This window comes from Motacilla alba, chromosome 12 (genome assembly GCF_015832195.1).
Source record: "Motacilla alba alba isolate MOTALB_02 chromosome 12, Motacilla_alba_V1.0_pri, whole genome shotgun sequence".
In the NCBI taxonomy this organism is placed as follows: Eukaryota; Metazoa; Chordata; class Aves; order Passeriformes; family Motacillidae; genus Motacilla; species Motacilla alba.
Genome location: NC_052027.1, coordinates 16,737,629 through 16,757,143, shown reverse-complemented (window position 1 = coordinate 16,757,143; position 19,515 = coordinate 16,737,629). Strand labels below are relative to the sequence as shown.

At 41.0% G+C, this 19,515-nt stretch overlaps 1 protein-coding gene across 3 annotated transcripts in view; it reads left to right on the top strand.

Annotated features, from left to right (window-relative positions):
- Nucleotides 1-19,515, top strand: part of DCAF1 (DDB1 and CUL4 associated factor 1) — a 47,795-nt gene that overhangs the window by 26,986 nt on the left and 1,294 nt on the right. Inside the window, exons 17-24 of one of the 3 annotated variants that reach the window (XR_005258383.1) lie at nucleotides 679-763; nucleotides 2,106-2,339; nucleotides 2,853-2,946; nucleotides 3,402-3,506; nucleotides 4,207-4,280; nucleotides 5,198-5,302; nucleotides 9,217-9,272; nucleotides 16,049-16,163. Coding sequence is in view for 2 of the 3 variants with exons in the window: in XM_038149113.1 (XP_038005041.1) it covers nucleotides 679-763; nucleotides 2,106-2,339; nucleotides 2,853-2,946; nucleotides 3,402-3,506; nucleotides 4,207-4,280; nucleotides 5,198-5,302; nucleotides 16,049-16,304; nucleotides 19,058-19,077 (973 nt within the window). In the remaining variant the exon portion in view is untranslated. Of the gene's footprint in view, nucleotides 1-678; nucleotides 764-2,105; nucleotides 2,340-2,852; nucleotides 2,947-3,401; nucleotides 3,507-4,206; nucleotides 4,281-5,197; nucleotides 5,303-9,216; nucleotides 9,273-16,048; nucleotides 16,305-19,057; nucleotides 19,114-19,515 lie in introns of those variants that run through there. The other 2 variants (XM_038149113.1, XM_038149111.1) reach the window with 2 other exon arrangements.

Here is a 19,515-nt window from a genome sequence, read left to right as displayed (position 1 = left end):
TGTGAAAAACAAAATGTGATCCCTTTCTTATGTTGGTAATTTCTGTACTTCATTTGGTACAGAGCAAATTCTAACTAAGATCTACCTGAAGTCCTGTTTCACACGAGATAGTGACTTTAGTGATCTGTTACTCCTGAAGGCAAAGAAACATGTTTGTGTTTTTATTCTTATGCTTGTAAATGACCTTCGTGATCTTTCTGTAGCCAGTTCAGAATTTGACTAGCACGATGGTTTGCATGGTGAAATTGTCAGACCTGGACTGCAAACTCTTTAAAATCTGTTGCAGTATCTACAATCGTTCCTTCCCATAAAAGAACTGGAAGGAAAACTCTTCATTTTAAAAGGTTTGATCGTTGTCTACTTTAGTTGCAAACAACTAAAGTAACTGTTTTGTGTGTAACCTGCGTGGGGTCAGCAAGAGGCTTTTCTTCAGAGGAAAGGTTTAGCTCCCTCAGGCTGCACATTTCAATGTTCATGATGCCATCCACTGCTGACTTCTCCAAAATGTGATATTTCTGGCAGGTCTGAATTTGCTACTGCAGTATGATGTGGTCAGTGGTAAAGGAGAGGGTTTTCTACATCTTTTCTCGGTTGTTGAAACCTGTGCTGGAGCTGTTGGGGTTGTTTGGGTCATGTAGATCTGCGATTCCTTGACTTCTTTACTGACTCTATCTGCAGGCATTCCTTCCCTGATGACCACTATGTGGAGTTCAGCAAGCACTCTCAGGACAGGGTCATTGGCACAAAGGGAGACATTGCCCATGTAAGTACCAGGAAAGCTCATGGCTGTGAATTATATTTCTCTGGCAGAAATACAATTCTCCATAGGATGGCTGTTAATTGATGTGAGTGCTCTGAGTAACTGATGAGCTTCAGAGGAAAGCTTTGAAAATGTCAAGTAACTTCTCCCTGTTCCTGAGGGTATAAACTTGACCATCACAAGCAGTGTGTTGCCTCTGGGCAAGTATCCTGGGCAATTTTAGAGTCTGCTTTGTTTTATTCATTTGAGAGAGATCATGCAGGATTTTGTTTTCCTCTGCAGTTGCTTTCTTAGCATTCCTCTTTAGTAATAATAATAAAGTTCCACTGTGAACAGTAGCTCAGTCAGCAGCTGTGGAAATGACCTATTAGAAATGTCCTCCTTTTGCCCCCCACAAATTTGCAGCTTACTTTTGGGTTATTTAACTTTACCACTGTATCTTCAGAGAGTATTGTTGTAGTGCTTTGCATGAATTCTTGCAAGGTGGACATACAAGGCTTCAGAGACCTTCTGCTGCTTTGCAGTGCTAATTTGCATTTGTTATAGGCCCCGTCTCTCTTAAAAGAGAATTTGCATAAAAATTTCCATGAAATATAATTTATTCAAATTATTTATAATTTCACATGTTACTCTGATTTGTTTAAGTAAACTCTCCATTCCTGCCCAGTTTTCAGCTTGGATTTAGCTGGAAGTTTGTTTATTGTGTTTATCTGGTAAATGGATTTGTTTTCCAGTTCTAGAGAATATTTTCCTCTGCAAGTTTGAACAAGAGCTAGGCTCTGAGGGATGTTACAGATCAGATTTATCTGAGGATATGATCACAAACCCTTTGTACTAGTTTAAAGGCATTTTTATATTCCAAAAGTTTCTTGTGCCAAAGCTGAAATTTGCCTTTCTGTGTAAATGCCAAGAATTTTAACTCATTTTCTATAGTTTCTGGCTTTTTTCCCCTCACTGTGTGCTTTGGAGTTTTAATGTTTGTAAATACCATCTGCTCTGAAAGCAGTTCCATTTCTGAAATAGTTTCTGGCTTAGTGGTACCTTGTGATTGCAGCTTCCCAGTCCACTCCTTATAGTGAGGTTATTTTATTTGGAACTCTTCCTGATAGTAGTGAAATGTGTCAATGAACCTGCAGTAAGCCAAGCACTGGCCAAAACTTGTTGTGAGGCTTGGTTCCAGCTGTGAAAAACTATTAAAGAGCTGGTAGGAAAGGTTATTTATGGAATGCTGTCACTTGAAATGGAGAATGGGGTGATTCTGTAAACTATCTAGGAAGGGGAAGATTTTAGGCACAGATATATTACAAATTGTGACTAATCTTTCTTTTTCTTTTTAATCTAAAAGATCTATGATATTCAGACTGGCAACAAGCTATTGACTCTGTTTAACCCAGATCTTGCCAACAACTACAAGAAGAACTGTGCCACCTTTAACCCCACTGACGACCTTGTCCTAAATGATGGTGTCCTCTGGGATGTCAGATCAGCACAAGCCATCCACAAGTTTGACAAATTCAACATGACTATCAGTGGTGTTTTCCATCCCAATGGGCTGGAGGTCATAGTCAACACTGAAATTGTATCCTTTGGGCCACTGTGCTAACTGGTACTGGGACCTCAAGAGCTGCTGTGGATGGACAAGGAGCTGTTTGTAATGGTCTTCTGTGTGGTAACAAGAGTTTCTATCTGTGAATCAAGGAAGAGTAGGGACTGTTAGGCAGCTAATTTAAATCCAGATTCTGCCTCTGACGCAGTCTGGAGAAAATACTTAATAGAGAGTGAGAGCAAGAGAGATTTTCTTATCTGATAACACTCCACAGGACCTCAGCTCTTCCCATGTCTTAACAAGATCAGCCTTGAAGGTACTGCAGTCACTTCTCACGTCTAGGAATGGCATTTTGAGTAAGAGCTTTCTTATTTTGAACGTGTGGAATGGAATTGTAGAGCAAGTGTCCACCTCTGCTTTAATCATATTTGCAAGACAGAGGCAATGAGGTTTCTTGAACACAGTTAGCCAGTTCTTTGTCACTCCATTGAAAAGGAAATAGAAATTTTCCATTGTTTGTTGCTCCTTAGCCTGTGTTTTTTTCAGTGGGACCTCCGAACTTTCCATTTGTTGCACACAGTACCTGCACTGGATCAGTGTCGTGTGGTCTTCAACTATACTGGCACAGTGATGTATGGAGGTAGGGCTTCTCCCCTAACTCTCCTGGGTCACCTCTTGTGAGATAAGTAGATGCTTGTTCAGTGAAATGGGAAGCTTCAGAGACTCTGTAACTCTAGGCCTTGCTGGCATGTGTGAGCTGGATTTTTTCCAGGATGTTCATGCTACGTGTATTGCTGACAAAGACAGTTTTCTGTAACATCAGCAATATCACAACTAATTTGTAGAGATTGAAAAGCAACCTATTGTATAATGGCAGATCCAGTGATGCTTGAGAAAATAATTTTGTCCTCTGTATTAAGTTTTGACGATCTGTAGTATCAATAAAGGCATCTCTGGAAGAGTAGATATTAAATGGGTCTTGCCAAGCTATTAAATATAAAGAAAATTCATGTCAGAGTCTCATTTGATCTGAAGTTGATTAATGGTAGCAACTAATGGAAGGCAGATTTTTGGAATAATCTTTCCTTGGTTCAGCTATGTTGCAGGCGGATGATGAGGATGACCTTCTGGAGGAGAGAATGAGAAGTCCCTTTGGCTCTTCTTTCAGGACATTTAATGCAACTGATTATAAACCTATAGGTAAGAGTAAGAGAGGCACCAATAGCTTTGTCTGGAGCTTTGAAGATTCTTTGAAAGTTTGCTTAGTAACATTCCCTTCTCTCTTTGCACATGTGAGAATACAAACTGCTGCATCCTGTTCTGGAGGAAGCACAGGAGTTGGGTTTAACACTGACATAATTTTCAGTATCATACTCCATTCAGTGTGTGACTGCCTTCCTTGCTCCTGTTCAGCAGTTCTGGCTTTATTTCCTCTCTTCTTCCCAAGTAAGGCATAATCTGAGACAGTAGGTCACTTGGCCAGGATGGCATTGCTCTCATTTCACACGGGGCTCTTTTTTTAGCTCATGGAGCTAAGCTAATTGCTGCTGTGGACATGTACAAATGTGGCTTTTGCTGTTGAAGGGAGGCATAGGTCACAACTCAGTCCCTTTGTTGCCATCTATTCTGAAGGATGATGTGTTGTTTATGGTGCTAGGGAAACCAGTAAATGTATTATCAAGGGAGGAGGCTCTGTGCAGAGCAGGTTAAGAGCTTACGTGGCTGTTTTTTACAATGGTCTCCAACGTTTCTATTCTTTATTACTACAAACGTTCATTTCACTAGTTTCAGCTGTTTTTTCTTGTCCCAAAACTGTATTATTGGTTTTAGACACTTCTTTTTCAGTGAGCATTAAGTAACCTGCAGTTAACTACCGAGTTTGTTCTGTGCTGTTTTCCAGCTACCATAGATGTAAAGCGGAATATCTTTGACCTGTGCACAGACAGCAAGGACTGCTATCTGGCTGTCATTGAGGTAAAGCTGCTAAAATAAACCCTGGTCTCTCTAGCTGTGGTTTGAATGCACTGCTTGTTTCTTTTCTGGAGTTCCTGCTGTTAAATTCATGTCTTAAGCAGTGGTGGTGTTTTGATGGTGCTAGAGATGCTGTTTGTTTTTTATTCTGCACCCCCTGCAGTTTTGTTTTGCTGCCTCTTATTCCTTAAATTTCCAAACACATTTGCTTCTCTTCTTCAAACTCTTGCCACTTCAAAATGTACATAGATTTTCCTTCTCATGAACGTAAAGAAAAATGTGGTTTTTTTCTTATTTATAGCAATAATTTCCTATTGCAAATTAAAATGTGCACTGTATCAAATAACTGAGAAATGCAATCTTCCGGGGGCTTCCCACAGAGCTTTTCTGTGAATCACTCTTACTGTTCCTTTTACATTTGTCTTCCTAGAAAAATCACAGAAGCTAAGGATTTGAAGCAAAAATTACTGAGCTAAACTTCTGGTTTGTTAGGGATGCAGTTCTTTGCTCCATAATATGTTGTCAGAACCCAGTCTCTTGAAGCCTGATTATGCTCGTGTAGTGAGTAATGTAAAAGTCCTGTTAGCTTTATACTCTGTGACCTGCTGATCCCTATAGACCACCAAAGCAAGCCAAGGATTTGTAGCAGGGCAAATTCCATGTTTAACTACTGAAGTTGGAGATGACAAGGGTTGTGAGACTAAGAAAATTTTATTTGAGTCATTGGAAATGTTACTTCAGGGAACATGGCAGGTCTTGAAACCAAAGAGACTCATTTTTACTGCTAATTGTAGTGCTGCTGGTAAATGGGAGGGAAGGATTTTGGAAATGTTGTTGTGATTGAGGCCAGATGTAGCATTGAATATGACAGCTGAGCTCAGTTCCTGGGGTTAACTTCCATGTGGGCATCTCCCCTGCAGAACCAGGGCAGCATGGATGCCATGAACATGGACACGGTGTGCAGGCTCTATGAAGTGGGCCGGCAGCGGCTGGCAGAAGATGAGGAGGATGAAGAAGAAGATCAGGTGAGAAACATAAGTGATCTGAGTGTTCTAGAGTAGCTATTAGCCCTCTACATGTGTTCATTTATTACCCAGAAAGTACAGAGGCCTCATTTGGCTTCATCTAATATGAAATAGATCACTTTACTGTCAGTGTAGACTAAGATTGTCTGGTGCAGAACCTGTGTGAAGAGTAACTTTGTGCACTGTAAACTAACACAATCTAAACTAACGCACAGTAAACCAAATAATAGTTTATTTATTCATTTCCTTTAGTATTCAGTCTTGATCAGAAGCTTTGCTTTCTGTTCTGCTTTTTTTCAACCCCCAATATAGACAGTAGTGCTTGAGGCTTTCCTTTTTTTCAACTCCAATTCTCATATTTGGACATAATTTATCATTAATTTATCATGAAGAGACAGCTTGTGACTAATGCAGTGAAGCTGCATGGTATTTCTACACAGCAAAAGGTTTAAAGACTTTTGAAGAGGGCTGTAGGTTTGCACTGGGATGTGTTGGTTTTCCTCTTCTGATCGGCTGTTTCACCTCTGGCAACTTGACAGAAGAGCTCAGAACTGCAGTAAGTGCTCCTCGGGGTGCAGCTGGTAGCATACACAGTAGCACAGAAGGCTCACTATAGAAAAGTGAGAATTAAAATTCCATGGAATGAGTTTGTTACTTTGTGGGTGTCAGGTGTTCTGGAGGTTTTCTTGGACAGGCAAAAACCTCATGCCTCAATTCCCTAAAGATTTAAAATGCATTATTCTTAGCTCTTTGGTGTCTGTGTTCTGGTAAATCATACATTTGTATCTCCTGTGAGAAAAGCTGACTTCACCTTTTTCCAGAGAATGCCAGAAGGTAATACTTTGGTGGGTTTTTCCCCACTGTGTGGAAAGCTGGATATGTGCTACCTTTTCTATCTCTGAATCTTCCTGTTGCTAGGTTAGAACTCATACTTTCTAGTTAGGAGACTGGAGAGCAGGACTCAGGAAAGAGTAACTTTCTTTGCAGGGAGTAGTTGTTGTTATTATGATTTCCCTGTAATTCTGAAGATAAAGCAGTAGTTCTGGTTTGGGTGTGAAGTGTGCTTTCCTGGCCACTGAGTGTGCTACAAGGTTGCAGTTGAAGTATTGGCATTCTTTGGCAATCATTGGTCACTGTTTCTATCCCTGGATTGAATAGATTAGAAGAATAGAATTTCTTGGGAAGCAGTGAAGACGGAGGAAAGATTATTGCTCCCTCCTTCCATTCTGCATCCTAGCCATCCAGTCCTTGCCCTGAGCAATATTTACTATTTCTATCTCCACTTCCACTGTTTTCATTCACTTTCACTATATTTTAGTATTCATATTTTCTTTACAAAATCTCTAAAAATAGTTTGTAGCAGAAATAGGTCTTGCATTGTACAATGATTAACTAGAAGCTGTCAGGGCACTGCTTTGCAAAACGACTGGTAAGTGTTGACTTAAGGGAGATTTGTGTTTGTGCAAGGCAGTCAGTGGTTCCAGGCTGTAACACCAGGTACCTAACAGAGATAAGGGATCTGCCATCCATCAGATGTGACTGGGGACACTTTCTGTCTTACAAATAGAGGTGGCCCCAGGCAGAATCTAAGTGTGCTAAAAGCTTTTCTGTGAAGCTGATGGAGTGTTCAAACAAAGCTGCTCCTGGATTGATTTGCAAGCTAAGAGTGATTAGTTGGTACTGCATAACTGCTGCTTTTTATGGTCTCTCTTTCTGGGGTCTGTACATGTTTCCTAGACAGCACCTTTTAGGGATGGTTACAACCAAGTTTCTTTAGTGGGAGAGATTTAGTTTTAATATAAGCAACACTTATGAACCCAAATTCAATTCAATGTACGCATATCTAGCCAAACATAAACTAAGCCCCTTGCTCTTGGTCCCACAAATGTTCTATGCTTTTTCTTCAGGTTTATTTTTGTCTTAGGTTTATGAAATACAGCTTTTGTCTCTGTAAAAACATCCAGCATTGAGCTAGAGTGAATAGAGGTTTTCCTGAATAAAGACAGAATCTCTTTGGTTTGCTTGTCTGTTGAGAGGTTTCCTGTTGGAAGGATTTTTTTGTTTGTGTGCATATCCTCACACATATGTGTTTAGTATTTGCCTAGTTAGTTTGTGTGATTTAGCTTTTGAAAAATTGGGTGTAACATTTCAAACTTGTTGGAACTTCTCACAGATACTCTAAAACCTGTTCTGGCTGAAAGAGGATGCTTTCTTGATCTTTCATGAAAGTGGTGGTTGGGGGAAATGCATATGAATCAACATGAATCTGGTGTCGTTTTGGTCAAGGTTTGTGAAGCAGAAACTAATCTGTTTGACACCTACCTCTTCACACCTTGACTTGATGTATATTTGGGTTTTTAAATCTGACTTACATGGGTCCATGGATACTTTTTTTGGCCTGTACAGAAGATAGAAAATGAGTACTCAGTACAGAAAATACAAAATAATGAGTACTTAGATGGGTGGCTTATAGGCAAACCTTGCTCAGAAGTCATATGATGCACAATGAAATGGCTTTAAAATCTGTGCTAAGAGATGAGAACTGTGGAGAAAAAGATCTGCCTTCCTTTTTTTTTAACCTTAAATTTTGATGCCTCATGATGTCAGTTCTGACAAATGTCAGCGATGGCTCCATGACAGCTTTTTCAAAAAGCAAAGACTGAGAGTCTGTAAAATGAATCTAGCAGGGATGTTTGGTCTACAGATATCTTTCAGTTCCTTCTGTAATTTAAGAAACAAAACATCTATGTTAGTCCTCCTATCTCTAACCAACCTTGTAAGATCAACTGATCTGCTACATAAATTGCCCTCAAATTAAATGATCAGGCTGACTCAGTGGCTTGAGCATGGGCCTGCTGCAGTGAACGTTTGTGGGTTTGTTTGAAGTGCTTGAGGACAGCACCAGTGTGGCCTGGTTGTTCTCTGCTGCTGTACCAGCCTTTCCAGTGAGATCCCTGGGAGGCTGTCTTTCCCTAGGTTTGGCCAGAATTGTCAAGCCTTGTTGAACAGAACAAATGCTAATGAATGTTGATGCTCTGTGGTCTGTACTTACTATGCACTGAGGGAAAGTGAGGATGTAACATGCTTAACAAGAGTCTGTTTGCAAGCTCTTTGGTTGGGTGTTTTACTCCAAAAATACCGGTGTTCCTGCCTTGAACTTCCGTGAGTTTTGTGAATTATGTCACTACTGGGTGAGTATCCAAATGTGTCCATCAATAACCAGCAGTCTTACTCATAAGTATTTGCAAAACTGTGTTCAGCATACAGGGAAATAGGTAAGGGTTTCCTATTTTTCAGTCTGGCTGCAAGATCTTCCTCTTTTTCCTCCTGTATTTGCCACTGTTCTGATATACTCCTTCAGTTAGATTTAGTGAAGATAAGTTTGGTGTCCGAGTTATTGGTACAGATCTTTGACCATCTTTTAGTTGTTAGCTTGCTTTATTCTTACTTATTTCTCTTTCTTGGCTGAGTAGTATCCCCTGTTTCCCTTGTTAATCTACTGTCTTCTGTAGTGAGGTACACAAGGAGTTGCAGAGGAAATGGCACCTGGCAGCTGCTGTGGGCTAGAAAAGGAGACTTCAGAAATATTATGTGCTCAGAAAAGCTGAAACCAAGGGAACACAGAGTAGACGCAAAACTGTGAAACTGCAGTCTGGATGAGGTGATCTTCTGAGTGGGTTTTAGGATTTTCAGTTTTAGGATTTTCTTTTTTACTTCCCTGTTTTAGCTTTTCTTTCCATGTGACTTGTTTAAGGCCTGTTTCTCTCTCTCTGGTACATGTGGGTGATGTTGCATCTGTAAGGCACAAGTAGTGTCCTCAGTTATTGTCATGTTCAGAGAGATTTATGGCTTCAGTAGCACATTGCTTCACCTAGCTCTCCCTGTCCTATAAAGTGTTCTACTTCTTTTGCCAGACCTGAAGAACTGTTAATTATCCTGCAGTGCTTCTGGGCTATCCAAATGGTTGATGGTAGGTGTGTAATTTGTCTTTTTGCATTGGTTTAGAAAATTCCAGGTGATGGGAAATAAGCTTTGTTGATAAGGCAGTAAAGACTCGAAAGACAATCACTACTCTAACATATGGTTTAGCCAGAGTGGAGAATGTTTTCCCCAGCTTTCTATGTCTTTCTATGTATATGTGATCCCAGTTTCTACTTTTATTTTAGGATTCTCCCCCTGTGTGCCTGCAACAGTAATTGCAACAGCAGTTCTACTGTGCCTTATTGCTGTTGTTTGATAGAGCTGGTTTGTTTGTTTCATGTGAATACTTACTTGCTGGGGAAAGACCCCACAAACCTTAATCCATATTGGCACAAATATTTAGGAATCATCAGACTATGGTGGTACTTTGCCACTGTAAGCTGACAAGAATGATTTTTGTCACCAGGGACCCTAAAGTAAGGGTTTGTTTCAGGAGCTGTTCCTGTAATATTCGAAGGTACAGTTTGATTTCAGACCTTACTCAGGATTAAAATGGTTTACAGAATAATAGCTGTGAATGGGTGTTTCCAGACAATTCCAGACAAATGTCTCAAATAATAATAAATATGTGTCTATTGCACACCTTCACAGAAATCTCTGAGCTTAGCTGCAGCTGGGAAGGCTGAGTAAAGAGTGGTTTCTATCACAGACCTTTTTATATAACAGACACATCTTTCAAGCAGGCATCCTCCAAAACTGATATTTAAAAGAACAGTGCCTGTTCTTGTAACCACATTTTTAGATAGTAGCAAATAGCTGTGACTACTTTGGACTATTCTATTGTTTCAGAATCTATTTTCAGTAGCTCTCAGGCAGTCCAAACAGAGGAAAGAAATTCTTGGAAAGAGATGAGTATTTGGAGTTTCCAGAATGGCAGACTTAGTATGATGGAGTAAAACAGCTTCAGCAGAGATAAAAACATATTCTGCCTGTTCAGTGACATAAATCAAAGATATCTTTCCTCTTGCCTAACACATCTTTCTAGAATTCCCACAGTAGCTGGGATCCAAGTAAAATAAAAGCTGCCTCAGCTGTGATGAGAAATACCAGTCAGAGGCTTGAGAAAATAAAGGGACAAATTCTTGTCCATAGAGAGGGAGTTCATTTACCTGCCACATTCTTAAATTCCTTTATGCAATATTGTTCTTTGTCATGGAATTAAAGGAATGAATTTATTTTTGTAAGTGAGAATGACTCTCACTGATCAGTGAAAGCTCAGTGAGAGAAAGGAAAAGAAGCATATTGAGAAATTGAGCCCTGTTCTGTACCTTACATTGCCTCTGAGCCCTGCAGCACAGACAGTGTAATAAGTCACCTTAGAACCCCTTTATCCCAAGCGTTAAGGAAGTTACCAGCTGTGAAATGGTGGCTTGCACATGCCTCAGAGGGCAGTGACTGGAGCCAGGTTGATTATCATCAGCTGCAGACAGATTGGAATGGGAACATTTCATTGGCAAAACCTGAGTTTGCTCAAAAGAGCCCCATCTGAACCTCCTGATCCATGGGAGCTCCATTCCCTTAAAGCTTTTGTTTGTCTGTATCATGGATGGTTTGTCATTCATCACGGGTAAGTAGTCATTGTTAGACAAGCTAAACCTACTTACACAGACTAAGAGATTAACTGCTTTTTATTTCTTCACTCCATGTTTTGCCTCTGTGACATTCTGTACGCTGTGTGCTGTTTCCTGTTTTAAATCTGCATGTACCTACACCTGCATAGCAGCCTATGGTAAGATTCCTTGCTTGTTACATATGGTAACTTCTGCACTTTCCCAGGCTTCTACATTTTTAGCTCTGTGACTAATGGCTAAGAAGAAATAGAAATTCTAACCTTGAAGTAGCCAAGAAGGTAAAACTAGGTGCAGCCCTGTAGTGTGAAGGAGATGAATATTTTGAATTGATTTACTGATAGATAACAGGAATTAGGGGTTTGCTAGCTGAGGGGGGGGGATGCACACTAGGTAATCTAGGAGATGAAAATCCTTACATGCTTGACCAGGGAGTCTGTTGGCTACATCTAAGCTTTTTCCACTACCCATTGTCAGTGAGTGTCAAGAAGTGGCTGGGGGAGGGAATTGGATAGAAACTCTTAAGTAACTGAAATGCAGACATTGTCACTCTTGGGAATTGCATTGCAAGGGCCCAGGAAGTACCAACATGGTACTCAGCAAGGAGTACAATTGTCAGAAGATATGACAGGGGGATTGTCTGTGGAGAAAGATAGATAGATAAATTACTAGAAGCTTACTCGTCTGGGTGAAACATTCTTCAATACACTTGTATTTGAACAATGATCATATGTCCTTTTTTATGAAAGCAAAGCCCCTTCCCAAGCTTGGCAATAGGGAGTAATTAAAATAATACTGATAATCTGGAAGGGATCAGATTGCTGAAGTTACAAGCTTGCTCTAGGAGAAACTTGGGGAAGGAGGGTGAAGTAAACCAGTAGGCTGTTTCTTGCAAAAATTCTTTACAAATAAACTAACCAAAATAAGAGGACTATGGGCAACATGAATTTCTTTAAAAAGAAGACAAACCTAGATGAAATAAACAACTGCTAGAAGCAGATGTTACCAGCAGATAATTTGACTTGGCTAAAAGTAGCCAGAAGTGAATTAAATATAAGCTGAAACATTTGAAGTAGTGGGAAGAGCTTTACTAACTAATTGATCAGTTGTTCTGCAGATAGCAAAAAGATAGGTGAAAATAAGAATAGTTAGAGTAATACCATCTATCATGATTCAAACTGAGAGGTGCAATAAAGATTGTGTTTTCAGAGGGAGGAAGTGTTGCTGGAAAGCAGCTGGAGGTGAGAGGTGCTGATGGAAGGAGAGGAAGAAAAAGTCAATGAGGTGCGAGACAAACGGATGAAGCTTTTTGTAACAGCTGAAACCATGTAAAATAAGCAGAAAAATCAGTGACCTGTAGATCTCAAAACTGAATAAAAATGTCAACCCCAAATATCAACAGTTGAAAAAGACCTGTGGGGTCTTCCTGTCGCAACTGAAGGCCAGCCTAATGTAAGTTTGAGAGATTGTGTAATCTGCAGTGGAGAAGTCTCCAGTTCTGGTCACGTGGTCATAAACTTCAGGATTCAAGAAATGTGAGAAAGCTCTATAAAAATGTCTTGAGAGTACTTGAAAGCAGGCTGGTGTATTTTTATATACTGCAGATCTGCAGTGCTGGAAGTCGTACTTCCTGGAAGCACTTTGTACATACACTAATGTTAGAATACATTACAGAAATATGTTAAAATCAAAAAGTTAAAGTTCTGCTTAGCTAACATGTATTTTGCATCAGTTTGAATAAGTGAAATACTGGAGTTCTCCTGAGCCTTTGGATGACTTTTGAGAGATGAACACCAATATGTCAAGTATCAGTAAGATTTGCTACCAAAAAAACCCCAAATTTGTGAATTTTGTATGTGCAAGATGATTGGTAAAGGGGAATGGTCAGAAAGTTTGTGATGATGATGAAAGCCTGTGAAGTGCATGCCAACAAGCACCAAAGAACAATATGGCAGAAAACACATAGTGCTTGAACAAGTGTAGAGGGTATTTACTAAGCTCTGAGAGGGCTGTAAAAACTGGTAATATGAAGAATTAGGTCGAGTAGCTTTTTTTTTATTCCAGATACCCCAGTATCTGGCATTCCATTAGGGGATGTTGTTTAGTTTTTTCCTTTGGGGGTTATAAATGGTAAATTAATTTAACCAAATCTATTCAGCTTTCTGAAAGCAAACTGGTAGTAAAGTTACCAGTAACTTGCTTTGAGATGATCTCAAGATAGTTCTTTGCTGTGTAATCAACTTTTCTGATTCTGTAAGTTTATGTCCAGGTTTTCTTGTACTATTACATCTCTGTAAATTTTTCCTAAACAAACCTGGATATGGTTTGGAATATGGTTTGTCTTTCCTTCTGACATGGCACAAGGTTTTTTTCTCTGCTCTTACTCAGAGTGCTTGAGTCCCTGGGGAAGATGTGCCGTTTTCTCTCTGTGTAGGGATCCCTTACATGAGACAGTTGTGGTGTCTCGTGAGGATTCATCCCGAGTCCTTGTGAACAGCCTGGATGTCACTTACATGTGGTGGTGTTAGACAGCACCTGGCACTCCCTCGCTCCTTTCTCAGCTCTGTGTCCCAGGGGTTGGGTTTGGGAGCAGAAGCTCTGGGTGCTTTGTTGGGACAGCTGTCCCCAGGCTCTGTGTGGAGCTGTGTGCTCCAGCCGGGAATGCTGCGCTGGCCCTGCAGAGCTGGTGCTTGGCTTGGCTCAGAAACTGAGCCAGAATTTATTTGCCTGTAGCTTAGCAGAAGCTTCACAGTGTCCAGGTGCTGTTTGGGTTCTTCAGAACATGGCAAGGTCCAGGTTTCCTCCTCACTGATGAAGATGCTCCTCTTGGGCCCTGTGACGTGTCACCCCTCCAGCTCTGTAGGGTGTCGCTGTGTGTGTCACACTCACATGCACGTGTGACTTCTTGGAGCATGAGTTACACACTGTTTTCTGTTTTACCAAGGACAGGTACAATTTCCATCTCATCTTCCTGTTCTTAGGTGCTTTTAAATGAATGTGACCTGGCCCTTATCACCAACTTCAGATTAAGTAATTTAAACGGTAAAAGTGGAAACATTTCATTTTTTCTGTTTGTATTTTCGCAAATTATTTTTTCTTCACTGGTTGATATAATCCTTCAAAGTTAATTTACAGCTAAATATACAACCTTTCTGTGTAATTTGGTTCTTACTCTTGCCAGCCAGAAGGGATTGTTAGCTCTATACAACTGTATTTCATTTCATCCTGTATTTGAAGGGTGACATTGGTATAAGGGCCTTGCCTTAAGCTTGAATTAGAATGTTGATGAAACAGTAATTCAGTTTCCAATACGTTATATATGAAACATAATCAAATTTAGTAGTTTTGACATTTTGAATCCTTGTGGACTGAATATTTAGGAAAAAATACTTTCAGAAATTCCACATGTGTAGAAACACAGAGGGGATCTAACTCATTTCAGAATCCTTCAAGTTTTATCTACATGGACTCTAAATGGATCTTGTAGATAACATACTTGTTTTTCTTAATATATACAGGTGTGTCTCTGTCTCCACATACTGAGAAACTTGGTTTAATAGTTCCAAGATTTTTGAATAAATTGGTATCTCTTTTCTGCTTCAGAGTTGTTTAGACACTGGAAAAGGAAAATAAACTCTCCTGCCTTTTCAGTTTTTAATCAGCTTTTCAATTCTGAATAGAGTAATAAAATTTAAGACATTGGTCTCTGTGCAGATACTGCATAGAACAAAAAGAAATACAAATTATTAATGCAAAGCTTTTATACTCAATTCAATACGTTTTATGGAAAATTATACCCAGTATGGCACTGCATAAAACTGAACTGCAAGTAAGATGTTTCCTCTCCCACTGTGTATACAATTAAATCTGTTTATCTGAAGACTCACTAACTCAAAGTAAAGTTGTAATTTCTTAAAATAAGCACAGGCTTTAAAGGAGGTTGGTTTTAATTTTATATATAATATAAACTCTTTCATAAAGGAAACTGTATGTAGCAAACCATTGCTTTTGTGCAGTAATCTGCATTTAAGAACATGGTACTTCTGGTCAGCAGTGAAGACTTGGCTGCATTTTGCAAGTGAGGAAACAATACAATTTACTCAGGCTTTTTGGCTTTCTTTATTTCTTTTGCCTGTGACAGATGTTGGATTTGTGTGGGTGTGGTGGTTTTTTATAGCACTGACTGAAGCAAAAGTAGGTTGGGAAGATGACAGTACAGGACTTTCCTCTGTCCCTTTAATCTGAAAATGCAGCAGTCTGAACAGTGGGAGTGTGGTGAGCTTGAGGACCAAAGGCACCCTTGAAGTGGGTTGTTAGATATCGATCTTAATTGCTTCCTAATTCTGCAAAATGTGTCTCCTCCTGAAACAAAGGGGCAATTAGGACTGAATGAGCTGAGAGCATTCTGTTAGAGAAACAGGCTGTGGCTGAAGAGATGTGCAGGTGGATTGAAGCTTTTCTTTCAGTCCTGGAACGCTCTGGAGCTCGGCTTGTGATGGCAGTTTGTCTGGGAGAAGGGTGGAACTGTTACAGCTCCTTCCCACTCAGTCTCATCCACTACACACAGATTTCTGGATTTTGTCTGTACAAGGAGGAATTCAGTTGCTTTACTGAAGGCAAATTCGGATGGTTTGTTAAAGATCTTGGTCCACAGGTAAATACCAAAGATGAGGCTTCTGAGCTGCCTTAAACAGTTCTGTCATCTGAAGCTGAGTGATTCAGGGATTGGCTTAGGCTAAAAGTATCTTTCCCTACATTTTATACCTCATCTAAACGGCAGTGACAGAGACTGATGGTGCATGTGCTTTGATGTCAAGTGGAGCTTTTGGTCCTGCTGAAACTTCAAGCAGTTTGCACAAGACTAGCAACAAAGCCATGGATTAACAGTTCTTACTGCATGTCCTTCTCAAGCGTGCATTGTGGTGACATGTGTTGGTGGCCAGTCCTGGAGAGGAGATTGAGCCAATGGTACCTGTGTGCACCAGCATTTTGCAGTTAAGGTTTTGCAGGCCTGCAGGTGATCTGGCATGTATGATATTCTGAAGCTTTGGAGAGAGTGCTTAGATGGCTGATGGGAGAGTGTTTATAATGTCTGATGGCTGGATGTGGGGAGAAGTGAAAACTATAGGTTTTCTTTAGTTACTGTTATTCCATCTTACATAATGTCTGCAATGGACTGTTCCTCCTGTCTTTATAGGAGGAAGAGGAGCAAGAAGAAGAAGATGATGATGAAGATGATGATGACACAGATGACCTTGACGAACTAGATACAGACCAGCTGCTGGAGGCTGAGCTGGAGGAGGATGAGAACAATGAGAATGCTGGTGAGGATGGAGAAAATGACTTTTCTCCCTCCGACGATGAGGAGATTGCCAACCTCCTGGAAGAGGGAGATGAGGGAGAAGATGAAGATTCTGATGCTGATGAGGAAGTTGAGCTGATTCTTGGAGATAGTAAGTGTGTGGCCACCTTGGTGACCTTGTCCACTGCTTAAGGTCCTGACAAAGAGGCAATATGTAAATTTCCCCTGAAATGACTTAGCTGACTTGTCCCTGGCTGGTATGAGTGACAGGCCATCATCATGCTTGTTCACTGGGGCTTCTCTTAGTAATCTGCCGGTAAAAACAGCTCTTGTGTGAGAGAACAACTGTGCATTCTGGAAAAAGAGGTGTCTGCTTCCTTCAAGGGCTCCCAGGTGTGTTTGTGTGTGTGTGAGAGCTCTGTGTGAAGAAGCTTAGTCTGGTTGCTTGCCTGTCCTGCCCTTCAAGGGCACACAGGTTTAACTCTTACCTCACCTGTCCTCTCTGCCTATTGTGAGCCTGTAAGGACAGAGAAGCATTTTGATCCTTGGTGCTGTTCTTTCTCTTTTGTAATTACTTAAAGTGCAAAGCCAACATGGCATTTCTGACTTCACTTTCATTATTAGACTATTCTGAAGCTAACATAACTTTCAGGATACAATTTAAGTTGTTCTCTTTTTCTGGCATTCTACAAATACAGTGATTTGAAAATACAAAGTGTGTGTGTGTGTGCATAGAAAGGTCTGAACTTTTTATGTAGCAATAATATTTGGAAAAATGCTTCACAAGAAAGAAGGTGAGAAGGATAGCATGAGGCTTGGGATTTGGGACATCAGATTCTGTTCCTTCTTTTGCAGCACAATTTTTGAGTGTGTGCAGTCAAACCACTTAGTTGTTTTTAATTTTCAAGCTGTAAAAATGGACATAATATAGTTACCTTGAGTTAAAAGGTTGGTAAGGATGAGTAATTACAGTGTGCAAGGTGTTTGAAGTCCTGCAGTGATAGATTGATTCCCATCTCAGCTCTCCCATCAGTCTTCCCTGCCAGTGAGCTGGAGGATGAAGCATGCCAGGCCCCTCTGTGGCAGGGATGTGGCTGGCAGACTCATCCATGTCTTGTGTGGCAATGTAGTTCAGTCATTTTTAAGGACATGGCCACGTGAGGTTGCCAGAGTTATTCTGTAGGGTCACTCTGCTGTTCTCTAGAAGGAAGTAGGTTTATACTGTAGGGCCATATAACATATTTGCACAGCTCAGTCATTAATGACATCTTGCAGTGCAACATTTTGGAGTTACAGGGAACCTCTGTGTCCTAGTAGTGGACAGGATCTTTGTGACACAACTCCACTCGTTTTTCCTCAGGGAATGCAGAGCCAAAAGCTCTTCAGAGAGCACCTGGGGTGCTGTACCTTCAATTGTCCAAGGGGCAGCACGGCCAGGATGTTCAGGCCATTTCAGTAACTCTTCCTGGAACAAACCAGGGGCTACTTGACAGAAATTTCAGGCATGCTCTGCAGAGCACTGTTATGAAGTGGCCACATCTGTACCTCATTTATGGATAGAGCTACTTGAGCAGACCTTGGATCCGTATGGCTGTGGAGCTGCAGCCAGCCCATCCTGTGGCTGTTAGGTTGCTTAGCAGCAGTTTCAGGAACTCAGAGGAGGAAGTGCAGCTCTGCCAGGCTGGTGCATGCATGGCCCTTGATGGGTTTGATGTGGGGTTCTGTAGCAGCTTTTATCTGACTTCTTTCTGTTTCCCACCCAGCAAAGAGCAATTAAAATTTTCCTTTGCTTATGCTCGTTCCAGAATTAAAAGTTGGAGTGGCACTGCCAGTGTAGAGAGTACTGGCATGGGGTGCATTTACAGTGTTCCCTGCTGCAGATTCTTGCTGTATTATGGGTGAACCTCCATAACATAGAGTGAGTGTTGCCAAAGCAAAATAATTCAGAGAACAACTGAAATGGGGGAGTGAGTGGCATTGGTCTCTCGTGCTTTAGAAGAGGTTCTAATTCCTTTTTTTAAATAATCCATGGAGAACCTGAATTTGTCTTCCTCCCCCTTTGTTACCACCTTGGGGACATTAGATCTGTTTGTCAAAGCAGTTCATGCGTTGTGCAGGTCTTTAAAGAGCTTGTTCCTGGGCCAGGTGGGTGTAATTTTTGAAATGCATGTGTGACATAGGATGGAAGAAATATATAGAATTCTCATCAGCAGCATGACTGACTCTTGATTCTGATTCCTCTCTTCTTCCATAATCCAAAATGGCAACTTCCAGGCAGGTCTGTGCAAACATTCTGCCAAGCAGGTAACTGCAGTCAGGTTTACTTGCAGACATAGAGCTCAGAACTGGAAGGTTGTCTGGTGAACTGGGGAATAGTGAGGACATCCTTTCTCAAAATTTCCTCTGGGTTAAAAAAAACCCAAACCAGCAAACCCCCCCCCTAAAACTCCAACTTTCTCAGCTTTTCTTCTCCAGAGTTTCTGGATTTTTATCTTGCTTGTGCTTCTTTCCCTCTTACAGTGTAAGTGTAGCTGCTGCAGCACTGGCTGGTGTTTTCTAACTCCCCAAGGTGGCTGTGGCTGTTCTGGGAGCACTGATGACCTGAGCGTAGGCTCAGTCTGATGGATGGGGAGATGGAGCATCCCTTGCTGATCACAGTGGAAAGGCAGCTGGCTGTCTTCAGGGAGGAGGGTTGGGGGAAAGGGTTTGTGCCCTCTCTGCTTGCCTGTGATTTTTTTTTTCACTAAGGATAGCATCTGAGAAGGGGTGAACCTTCCAGAAGGTCTTTCTACCTTAACAGGCATACAGATAGAGATACACCATTTCTGAGATGGCTAAGTGGAAGTCTTGGTGTCTTTTTTTTTTTTTTTTTTTTTTTTTCTTTTTAACTATTTTAACACCCAGTTATCTGCTGCATCCAATGAATTCGCGTAAGAAAAAGAGCCAACATCACCTCTAAGGTAAGGCAGGAGCCCTCTTGCTGCCAGAGCTGCTTCCACTTCCCTCTTGCACAACCGAGGGAGGAGAGATCTTGTGTTTCGAGATAAAAAGCAAGTGTGTGTGTGTGTGTGTGTGTGTGACTGCTTCTGGTAAATCCCTTCATGTCTTCATTCTATACCACAAAGAAGAAAACCAGGAAAAGCACAATTTGCAGGTCACCTTTAGAAAGTGACCTGTAGTTAAATTCATGACAGAAACCTCTGAGTTACTAGAGGAAGGTTCTAGTTGGGAGTGTGTGGATCGCTTCCGCCTTAGTGGGGTCCAATTCACTGAGTAAGGAGTTACCTTGTGCACATCGTAGAGGGGCCAGGCTGGTGGAGCTGTCCAGCTGTGAGCAATGACTGCCATGTCTTTCCAGCCCC